The 12,794-nt window shown below is 28.8% G+C and overlaps 1 protein-coding gene across 1 annotated transcript; it reads right to left on the reverse strand.

Moving 5' to 3' along the window:
• Window positions 1-4,209: 4,209 nt before the first annotated feature.
• Window positions 4,210-10,792, reverse strand: LOC107616973 (GDSL esterase/lipase At5g03610-like). Its single transcript, XM_016318824.3, has 5 exons — window positions 10,639-10,792; window positions 10,367-10,561; window positions 5,946-6,208; window positions 4,893-5,202; window positions 4,210-4,559 (listed from the first exon to the last, which is right to left on the reverse strand). Exons 1-5 carry the CDS (start codon window positions 10,790-10,792, stop codon window positions 4,345-4,347), a joined length of 1,137 nt encoding a protein of 378 aa, XP_016174310.2. The 3' UTR covers window positions 4,210-4,344.
• Window positions 10,793-12,794: the final 2,002 nt, after the last annotated feature.

Raw genomic sequence — 12,794 nt, forward strand, 5'->3', positions numbered from 1 at the left:
AATAAATGGTGGCTGAATTGTTTAATTGAGCCAGTTTCTATGAATTTCATCATTAAGCCCATATTAAACCAAAAATCCAATGCTTGGTCCGAAACATATTAAGGGAAAGCAAATTTTTGCTTCCAACAGATCTCAACCTTTTACCAAATGGTGGAATTCAAATTTCATTAAAGTGAAGTTAATGCATTGGGAACCATGAGAGAGAAAATGTGATTGACATGATTGATTGCATCTAGCTACACGCTACTCAGCAAAGAGAGTGGGAAGATTAATTCACTTTTACACTCTTTCTTTGTTTTATTAATTAATAGCTTTTCTTTTCTCTCTCTCATTTCTTTCTTCTCTATTCGGTCATTACACAGCAAACCATGGAAGAAAAAGCTTTTCACCGAAGGGAAGGAGATGCACGTCGAAAGACCATCACAATGATGGCAAGAAAAAGTAAACTAAAAATATGTAGTGGATGAGATTCTCATCAAGAATGGTAAGATTTGGTGAGGTAATCTCGAGCTCTTCATATCCAAAAAGAAAGAAGAAGATCTCGGCCAGCAAGGAGAAGATCCTTGGAGAGGATGGCTTGTCTCTGATTCTGCTCAACCACCACAGGAGGTAGCTACAGTGGCTATGTGATGGAAGAGGCAGAGATTCGAGCAGATGAAGCTATCATTATCATGAAACATCAAGGGCCAGAAGTTCATCTTGGAGAGCAAGGAAAGGATGAAGGGCTCGGATTGATGAAGAGTAGTGACCAAGGAAGGACTAGAGGTAATTGCATGTTGGGTTTTGCATGAGTTATCTCTTCTCTTTCTCTGGCCGAACCGGTTCTGACTTGAAGAAGAAGAAGATTGGCTTGGTTTGTTTGGTTTCAACCTTGAAGGCTTCTCCCTATAAGTAAGGGTGAACAGTTAGGGTTTGATTCAAGGAGAAAGAGTGAGAGTGCAAAGCATAGGATTCTCAGAGCTACCTAAGCTAACATAATTTCTTCTCCTTCAATGTTCTCATTTTGTAATTTTTCTGTTTAATTTTGTCATGTCTTGAGTCTCATGGAAAAAGGCAAACAGTGAGGTTTGTATGAAAAAGCCATAGAGCGAAAAAAGGCAAAGAGTACAAAATTAAAAGAAAAAGTCATAGATGTCCTTAGAGTTCCTTTGTACATCTGTGTTGTGTTTCATGATTCTGTGGGAATCCCCTTGTAAGTTGGGTTAGCACTTTACAGTTGAAAGCTTGGCTGCGACCAAGTCAAGTTCAGTTTGGGTTTAGATTCTGAACTTGTCCCGGATAGGAAGGGTAGTTCCTAGGGAGAATTGGTGTTAGTAATTAATCAAGGATGATTATAGTGAAATTTCATCATTATTGTGATGGAGACTGGATGTAGGCTGCCTTGCACTTAGCAGCTGAACCAGGATATATCTTGGTGTAATTCTCTCTTTCTTCTACTCCATTTCTATTTCTGCTGCCCAGGAGATAAAACTGAAAATATCTCGTGCTGACTGACGAGACAAAAAGAAAAGTCTCGTGGTTGGGGACGAGACAAAAGAAAAAGTCTCGTGGCCAGTTACGAGATAAAAAGACAAAAAGTTTCCAGAAGTGGTTTCAAAGGCCAGCAAGTATTATCAAGCAAAAAGGGGGCTAAGATTCAACCCCCCTTCTCTTAGCCACTGATAACCATCAAACCTTTCTTTTTTGTGTTGAGGTAGCCCTGTAGAAATTATTTGGACAGCTAGTAAATTTGCCCAATTACGATTGGCAAGTTCGTTTTCTTCAGTATCATTTGGGAAGAGTAAATGATCAAGCCAAGCGGGACCACAATTTCAACGCATAAAAGGAGTAAAATTGAGGTTGTCATTGTAGAAATCTTTACAAGAGTGGAAGAGAGAAAAAACAGCCCAGAATCGGTCTTCATCCGTTTGTGTATTTGGGAAGTTGGGCTTGTAATCAGCTAATCGAAAGTCTTCGATGTGTTATTTATCAGTACCACCTCCTCTAGGCTTTGTCATGAAATTTTTGAAAATGGCATTAAGCCATAGTTGGAGGAGCCAGAGAGGGCCACTTGTACTAATCATACAGTTGTCTCGGAGGCAATGTATAAATTGGCCGAGTTCTTCAAAGATATGCCCTAGGAGAAGTTTGGCCAAATTGAGAGCTTTCCCTTCATGAAGTAGAGCAAACAAGGGAAGAAAAAATTTTGACATCTAAACGCTTCGAGAACAGAAAATGATTGCATTCAGCCAATAGAATAGGAAGGCTACATGCTCATCATCTGTAACAGAAGTGCCTTCTGCACCCATGTTTTTGGCAATGAACTCACTGTAAGAAGTGGATAAGACAATATTGTAGTGGCGCTCAGGTTGCATATTAGGAGTACAATCTGAAAAATTTATTGGAAGCCCTGTGATAGCGACTACATTTAAAAGAGACATACCAATCATTCCACAAGGAAGGTGGAAGTTGTTGGTTGTCCGGTTCCAAAAACAAGTCACAGCTCCAATCATTTAGGGGAGCGTTGAAGGTGAGAAATGGGAAAGCCGTAACAGTTCTTGGATCCCCAGAGCCCCCCAGTCAGTAGTCTTTGTCGGGGCGAGGCGTTGATACCAAGCTGTAAAATCAGACACTCGAAGATTAATTTTTGGATTATTCCTGAAAGGTTTCTGATTGATGAAGAGGGAGATATCAAAGGTTTGGTTAATTAACAAATCTTTCCCTCGTGCACTGGGGAAGAAAGATGTTTTCTTGTTTGCCCTCTCCAGGGATTCGACGGGCCCGAGGAAACAGTGGATATCTCCCCCTACTATGAAAAGGATTAAGATTCTGGTATCATTAGTTTGAAGTTGTGGGTCATCAATGACTTCATCATTGACTTGATTCAGTATATTGAGGGCTGGTGGAGTTGGTGGCGCAACCATGTGACCTTTACCCTTGTCTTGGGCAGCAGCACGGGAAGAGGAAGTAGCCATTGCAGAACAGAGAAGAAGGAAGTTTTGAAAGTTTAGGGTAACACGGGAGGAATTCGGAGAGCAAGGGTTCGAGAAAAATTTGAACAAGGGCGAGAATGATGAATTTAAAGTGTTACTATAGTCGTTATTACAGGAGGAATACAAAAGAGGTAACTTCGCAAAGAAGGTGAAGTGGTGGAAAGAGAAAGCGTAAGTCTCAGAAAACATGTTGAGTAGATTAGCATTAATGGAGAGGTTAAATGGTAATTATTGCTGATTTAAGGGATTGAAATTTGAATTTGAATTTGAATTTGGATTAAGTGTTTTATCTTCCAATAATGTTATCGAATGCAAACACATTAATCCAAGGGGGCAATTTGTTGATCGAAAAATATTTTTCGATTAAGGCGAGGTAGTTCGAAGTGATGAAAAAATCGAAGAATTCAAACGGTTTTCGAAAAGATATACGCGCAAGCGTGGGCTAGAGGTAATCGATGCGGATTCGATTACATTTACTTTATTAAATCGAATAGGCTGAATCGAACAAGATTTTCGAGACAGACAATCGAACAAGATATTCGAATAAGTAGATCGAGCAGTTATGGTAGTGGAGAAGTTAGAGGCTTTCGTCATGCGAGAAAATCATGGAAAATGTTTATACGGTTACCAAAGAGTATGCATTCAAGACTGTGATTTTGTAATTAATTGTAATTAGTTGTCCGTTACAAAAAAAGTAGATTATAAATACTAGGAGGTTTTAGGGAATAAGGGTTAGAACTTTAACTCAGAAAAACACTCAAGCACACTCACATCCCAGAGAATTCCTGGGTCTGCGATCGAGTAACTTTTTCTGTAGGGTTCCTTCCATGTTTTCATTCTGTCAATTTATCTTCTTGCAAACTTTATTTTTCAAACAAATTTATCTTTCAAGTATTCTTTATCTTCATTGTTCAATTTATATTTCTGCATTTTAGATTTTTATGCCAAAGTCCTTTGACCCAGTCGAAGGCACTTTACCGCTTTCTTTTATTTTCAACGCAAACATTTCCATTTTCAGCACTTTTTTTTTTGAAAACTTTCCTTTTTGTTTCTTTTATTGATTTATAAATTTTATTTTATCTTTATTCCCAATATCTGTTTAATCGAATACACTTTGATGCACTTTTAGAAAACTGGTACTTGCAAAGAGGAGTAGGTTTCGCTCCTAGACCACTAGATATCGAACCACCATCGATTTGCTAAAAATCGACAAAACATATATAACAAATATCTAAAATTTTATTATCTCTCAAACATTATTATAAATTAGTAACTAAACCATATTCTAGTTTAGGATTTTACAGTGCAGCTGATGAGGATTCTAAACTTAAAAGCAAAAACAGAATAGAATTCCATATATGACACCAAGTTTTTACGGTAGAGTGAATTGGGCTATTGAAGGTTGCAACAAAGTGAAGATTGCGTTCCAACCGTTTTGTGACGGGTGAACGGTGTCCCAGAAGAATGCAAGATTAGGATTTTGACATACTTTATATTGTTTTGCTCCTTTATCATCCACATCCCCACATTCATGTCCCATGTTTGCCACACAGCACTCCTCCAATGGATTCATCAGGCTTGAGTTTCCTATACATAATAATGAGGAGAGGTAAAAAAAGAAGTATATAGTTATACATTAACATATTTAAGTTTTCGATAATATTATACGACTAATTCATTTTGATAATCAAATTTAACCAAGTCGGTCCAACAGTTTAAAGATTAATAATTAGAAATTTTAATTGAAGAAAAAAAAGATGGACATAAAAAAAAAAAGACTTGAATGAATTTGATTATAAAATAACATATAATATCTTTTTTAACCATTATATCAATAAGCAATATGATTGTTAGTCATTGGAGAGCCTAAAGTTATCAAGTGTTAGTTACAATCATCAAAGGGAATGAGAGAGAACATACTATCGTGTGCTTTGTTCATTGTATCAATTGCGGAGAGGAAAGCGTTGTAGAGGTCTAGTGTTACCAAAACGGTTTTACCAGCTTGAGTGTTGAACTGTTTGATCGCATCATTCAACAGTTGGTTGTGGTTTTGGGAGACTTTGTTAACAAGGTCAATGCAATTCATATGCATATCTATGACAGTTATCACAGGCAAACACCCCATTGGTTGTAATAGCGACACTGCCACTTTCCCCACTCCCAAGCTTTGGATTCGTTTAATATCTCTTGCCAGTTGCTCCACAAGGGATTTAGTGAATTTTGGTATGTCCTACACATCCCAAACAACACTTCTTTAAGAATAATATCGTCAACTCAACATAAACAATATTTATAAATATATACGTCTACATTAAAAATTAATTATCAAATTAATTATTATATTTGTATATAATAAAAAAATATTTAGTAATAATAAAAAATTTAAATTTATTTTATTTAATATTTATTAATTATTAAATAAGATAAAATTTTAACTATTTTTTGTCTTCTTAATATTATAAATAACCAAAAATATTATTTATATATTAAAATTATTTACTAAAATCAATCACTATATATATATTGTTTAATTTATTTTTAATATGTATTTTGTATTTTAATATGTATTTTATACTAATAACTAATTTTGGTAGTTGATTTTAGTTTATACGTAACATGGTTGATATATAATATATATGTTGATTAACTCATTATTTTAATGTGTATTTTATATTTTAAGAAGAATGCTAGAGAGTCAGAATTTATTATTTTTAGCCATCAATTAGCTATTAATGTTTATAGATATGTGATAAAATATATTGTTGGGTTATTAGACTAAAGAAATTGAGTTGATGACTAAATGATGATTAAAAATAATAAATTCTGATGCCTCCTAATATTTTTTCTAATGTATTTTATATGGATGATTAATTTGTTGTATACATACAATATGGTTGTTTAAAAAAAATAATAGTTAGACACAAAAAACAAATAAAAAAATTATAGTTATTGGTAGACAAAATTAGTACTTACAAGGAAGCTGCCATGTTGTATATGTGCGGTATAATCATTACCACCGGCGTTGACAAGAGCTAAGGAGGATTGAAGGTCTGTTTTGGTGTAGAGATTTTGTTGAATTAGCTGCTCAAATGTGTTGATTTGTGCAGTCAAATTTGGTCCATCAATATGGGTATCAAATACTCCAGTTCCTCCATAGGCAAAGTTAATTCCATTTTGAATGTTTGATGCATTTCTATACGCGTTTGGTATGGGTGAATCAATTTTCAGGTACAAAGCTACATGGAACGTAATGATATGAAAACACTACACAAGAAACAACGAAAATATATAAAAAGGTAATATATATATATATATATATATATATATATATATATATATATTAAAAATTTTAAAATATTATATATAATTTTATTTTAACTTTAATATTTAAAATAAATTTTAATTTTATTAATTATTAAATTTTTTTATGGTCAAAATCAATCAACATAAATTAATCCAAAACAAAAATATTATTATGAATATAATTTACATCAATTATTAAATCGGTTATTATATATTTATATATAAATATATATTATTTAAATAATTTTTAATATATATTTTATATTTTAGTATATTCTATATTAATAGATAATTTTTTGTGTTTAAGTAATATGATTATTTTTAAAATGATTTCTTTATAATTTCATCATCATTTTCACATTCTCTCTCATTCTTTATCATCTTCTCTAGCCGCCGCATCTCTGTTGGTAATGTTTGTTTCTGAAAACTGAAATTCAATATATGTTTGATGGTCAAAAATTAAAATTAAAATTTCAGTCTTAGGTCACAAAATCTCAATCTTTTTAGTATTTTCAGGATATAAGGACACAAAAGACTAAAATTTTTTAGATAAAGACTAAAATTATAACAATTTTTTTTAATAATTAAGGGTATTTTAGTAAATATTGTTATTTTATTTCATATTTATCTTAAATTAAATGAGATACTAAAATAGCCAACGAGTTATAACTTAAATGAAATAATCTCTCCATACTCACTTAGAAGTTGCAGATTCGAATCTCACTTCTGACTTTGTAAAAGAAAAAATGAGATACTAAAGTATAATTCAATTTTATATACTTCACACCAAGAATAATATAGATCTTTAATTTAATCTCTTTCTCTCGATCAGTCTTCAGGTTAATTTATGAGTAAAGTATCATTTTTATCCCTAACGTTTGGGGTAAGTCCTATTTGTGTCTCTAACATTAAAATCATCCTATTTGTATCCTTAACGTTTATAAAAGTAATTCAATATTATCCTACTATTAATTATACTAACAAATCAGATTATATTTTTCAATTATTGTCACTTGAATGTATTCATTCTCAATTAGGTCTCACTTGGATGTGGTCGATTTTAATATTATATCCACTATTTGTGTTTAGATTCAATTATATCCTTGGAAAAGTGAATTATATAAATGTTGTAGGAATTAGTTTCAATACTTGATGAGCTATTTTTCGGAGTAGATTATCGATTCTATCCCAAACATTTATATTCTAACTTTAAGAAGAGGTTTTTAAAACTCAAATTAAAGCGCTCATGATGTGTAATTGATGGCAGGATAACATTGAATCACTTTTACAAACGTTAGAGATACAAATAGGACGATTTAAACATTAGAGACACAAATATAATTTACTCCAAACGTTAGGGATAAAAACGATACTCCACTCGTAATTTATTTATTTGACTTAAATTGATGGATTTTTTTTCTAAAATTAGACCTTTAAAAATAAGACGTTAAATGGACTCAACTTAATTAATTCAAAACAATTGTTGAATGAGCCCACCTACAATTAATCATGTAGCCCAGTTACTTATTTATTTTTTGGATAATAATCCAGTTCAAGTAACATACACGTAGGCTTGGTTTGGTTTATAATATCTTAAGTATTTTTAGTTAAAAGTTCAAAAATTACTAAAATTTATTATTTTTGTTCAATGTTTTTAGTAATTAAATTAATTTTTTAGTTTGATAATTTAATAAGATATTTTTAATCTTTAAATATTATCAATTAATTATTAAATAAAAATAATAAATTTTAAAATTATTTTTAAAACACATAATAAATTTATTATTATTAAAAAATTAAATTTTTTTATATTTTTAATAAAAAAAATTTTGTTTTATAATTTCAACATATACCTTAAAGACACATGAGAGATAAATTTTAATAAATTGAACCTCCAATCTTTCTTAATCTTTTTATGTTGTTGCACCTTGCACGGCGTGTTAAGAAAGGTGGTGGAAGGTCATTAAATAAGAGATTGTCTTGAATTGGATAGCAAGAATATTAGTTCTTTGATTCAGCTTCCCAAGGATTCACTCTTGTCATTCTTTCCTCGAAATCGAAGAGCTATGGTTACTTAACAAAAGAGGGTGGAATAATTTATCTTGACTAATTTTACCCATAAAAACTTAACAAAAGAATAAAGTAAAAATTTATTTAAAAAATAAAATTAAATTGAATTAAATATTAGAAATATTTTTTATATATTCTTCAAAAATTTCAGAGCCAAAAAGATACACTATATTCTAAATAAAATTAAATATACTTGTAAAAAGACACATTGATTTAAAGAAAAGTATATTATTTTAGATGAAAAAGAAAATATCGCTCAAGAAATATAACATAATCTTTGATACTGAATCTAGGGATAGAAGTGAGTCAAGCCAGCTCGAGCTCAACTCGTTAATATCTCGATAAGCTAAACTCGTGAGCTAATGAGACAAGTTTGAGCTTGAAATTGAGCTTATAAATTAAATGAGACGAATTTAAACTTGGAAAAACTCAGTTTATTAGCTCGTAAGCTTACTCGATTATATATATTAAGACACATATTCTATATGCATTTAATCTATACTTTTAATATTATATATAAACATATGAAATAGTAATATATATTAATTATCTTAATTATTTAAAATTTATATTTATTTTTTACATATAATTTTGATGTAGGACATAAATAAAAAATTTATAATTTATTTATAGATAATAATATATAAAATTAATTTTTTTAAATAATTTTTAAATATATATAAATTATAATTTATTGATATAGAATTATGGATTATATATTTATATTTCTATTATTTGAACCAGTTCGTGAGTTTTCGGTGAGCCGAGCTTGAGTTGAAGAAAAAGGCTCGATTGTTAATGAGTCGAGTCGTGAGCCAAGCTCAATTTTATTGAGTCGAGTTTGAGTTTAGTCTAACTCGACTCAGCTCGGCTCACTTCCAGCCCAAACTGTATCTATGATAGTAGAATCCTAATCTAATTTTTCTTTACACATTTATCCTTGTTGTAAGTTGTAACATATGAATTTCTTGCGTAGCAAGTACCCAATCTTTTTTGGCGCCATTCCAATATCTTGCCGTTTAATTTATCATCACTTTGACATTTTAGAAGTGGTTTAATTTTATTAAATTACGTAGTTGTCTTTTTCTTCTTGAAATCATTGATGTTATCATCACAATGAAAAGAAGATGGAGATATTGCAGAAGTAGACATAAAATTTTAAGAATAATTAATTGTGTTATAATAAAATTTATTAGAGATTTTATTTGTTTAATATATATATATATATATATATATATATATATATATATATATATATATATAGGTTAAAAACAATAGATCAGATAAATGATAAATTAATTTGTTTGATGAGAGTATTTATTAAAAGGAAAATATCAAATATAAAATTTCTTAGATTAATTTCATTGTAAAATAATATAATTTATCTAATGAGATAGTAAAATGATCTATTTAAAAATAACAATCATTTATCGCTTTTTCTTAGTTTATTATCATATTTTATTATTAATTATAAAAATACTATAGCAGCAAATATGACATCATCCATAATAACAAAAGGAAAAATATTATTCAAAAGTACAATTTTAACAACTATCCTCAAATACTTATGTATACAAATGAGAGAAATTTATAATTATACAAATTATGTAATAAATTTAAAGAATTTAATTTTCATACTATAAAATTTTTATTCAAACATCTAAAATCATGTATTATTATATAATTAATTTTCAAATTCATTGAATGAAAAAGAATAATGTAAAGTAATTAATATTTTTTAGTCAATATTAATTAATTTTTCTAAAGATTACTATGTCTATTTTAAATTTTAGACTTTAAATCGTAAATTTTTAATCATAAAACTTAAATTATAATTCTAAATTCTAAAATTAACTATTTTTTTTTTTTTTGAAGGAAAAAACAAAGGCAACTTAATTGATTAAAGGGAGTGAAAGAGGAAACGAAAAATGGGCTCGTTTTTACTATTTCTATGAGCATTGAAAAAGAAGAATGAGGACGCAGAAATATAATTAATGTTGAGAAAGTTTCATAGCAGTTACCAAGATAATCGGTGAGGACACGACCGTCGCAAAATCTTCCGCCAGGATGGCCAGGAAATGTGATTCCGCAGGGAGGCTTATAAGACTGCGAGTGAATGAAATTGCCAGTGTCTACGTATGAATCCCCAAACACAAACAATTTCACATTCCCATTGCTGCTGCCAACCACCCCATATGTCTTCTTAGCCCCTTCCACTGTTCCATAACAATAACAATGAAATGAAAACCAACAAGTAAAGCTAAGAATCATATTGCTTTGATTTGAGCTGTACCTGTGAAGATGGAGAGGAGGAGAACAAAAAGGGTTGTGAGGGTGATTATGAATGGAGATTGCTTCTTCCTCATTGGGACTGTGATGAGCTTTTGATTTTGAATGATGAGAGAGAGTACTAGCAAACCATCAATTCCGCGTTTGCTTCCACACATTTAGGCGAGGCAGTAAAGTTGTATAAATAGTTGAAAAAAATCAGGTGATAGATTACAGCTTATAAATAATTTGACAGATTTAATTAAATTATTATTTAATAATTTTAATTATAAAATTTTTCATAAAACGAATTTAAATTTTCACATAAAAAATTATATATACCAAAAGTTAATTATTAAATTACTTCAACATATATAAAAATTACTATTTGTAATATTTATATATAAATATGTGTAATTTAATTTATTTTTAATATATATTTTATATTAATAGTTGATTTTAATATTTAATTTTAGTAATTATTTTTTAATTAAAAATAAGATTCAAAGTCAAAACTTTTAGATAAAAATAGATTGACTATATCATTTGAACTATAATTCATTAACAATTTTAATAACTAATTTTAATATATACATAACATAATCAACTTTTATATATATATATAATACAAAAACTTACTTATAGTTATTTTATATAAAATTAATAACTAAAAATTATTAAATAATAATTTAATCAAACTTATCCTCTTATCTAATAATTTTTAATTATTAACTTTATATTAATATAACTACACGTGAAAATATAATTTATTTGATGGCATAAATGGAATGGAACAATGCCAAACTCGATCTCCTTGCATTTAAAAGGATTCATCATCTATAATTTTCCACTGATTGTTTTCCATACAATACTTCCTCATTACAATACATTTGTTATGGTTATTTTTGTTGGCAAATGTTTTAAAGGCATTAATTAAGAATATTATTAAAAGAAATTAATAATAAAAAAGAATTTATTATTTTCTTCTTAACAAGCGTACTTATAAGACTTTTTAACTAAGTAATACTATGAGAAAAAAATATTCTTTTTATTTTCAATGTTTTATTTTAATTTTATTACTTCTAAATTTTATCCTTTTTTTATCAATTTTATTCTTAATATTTTTAAACATTTCGACTTTACTACTATTTTGTCAAAATTTTTTAACAAGACAAAAAAACTAAATGCATTTTAAAATAAATAATTTTATTTCACCATTTTAATTGTGTGGGTCAATCTTATCAGATGATTAAAAATCTGAAACATATGCATGGAATAATCTTCTAATGAATATGATGTAAGATCCTTATCATCAAATTGAGATTATCCATTTTCATTTTTCACTAAATTTATAACTTGAATACTTTATTTTACTTGATGATACCAAAAGTTAAATAAGGGAATCTATTAAAGATCGAGGATCCTCCTTCCAATATTAAAATACAGAAATAATTAATTTCTGTTTTCTTTTAGAGGGGGCCGGGGTCCTAGTTTAGTATTTGTATTTCATTAATCAATACTTTATAGATTATATATATTAAAATTATTATATTATGACAAATACTAAACCTAACAAATTGCTATATAGCATGAACATGATTCAGACAGGAAAAAAAAAACCCATATAGCATTTAATATTTAAAAGGTTTAATTCTTTTATCAACTTAAATGATTTATTTTTACATAACAGAAACAAAATTTTGTATATTATTCTTAAAGTGTTTGTATGGCTTTAAAAAAGAGGTTGAATCGAGAATTCTTTATAAATTTATAACTTTAAATATATTTGTTGTTAGTTTTGCAAAATGAAGATTTAAAAAAGTTTTTCATTTTGTTCATTTCGAATAATGCAAAATAAAGAATGGAAGAAAATATGACATTACTATACATCTTGATTCAATTTCTTTATGCAGTAAAATCTACATCTAATTTTTAATGTGATAATAGCAGATTTTTTATTATAATTTTAGCAAAAATATCATCCAAATACTAATAGATTACACCCTAATCTATTTAATTAGTATTCCGATACATTTCACCAAGCTCAAAACACAACTAAATTTCAACTTAGTTTAGTCAATAATGCTAACCCAACTTAAAAAAAAAAAAAAAAAAAGGAACCATCCTAGTTCATCTACCCGAAACCATCTTTACAAAAATGAAGAATTTTATAATTTTTCT

The sequence above is a fragment of the Arachis ipaensis genome, chromosome B9, assembly GCF_059453495.1.
Source record: "Arachis ipaensis isolate K30076 ecotype BB chromosome B9, ASM5945349v1, whole genome shotgun sequence".
In the NCBI taxonomy this organism is placed as follows: domain Eukaryota; kingdom Viridiplantae; phylum Streptophyta; class Magnoliopsida; order Fabales; family Fabaceae; genus Arachis; species Arachis ipaensis.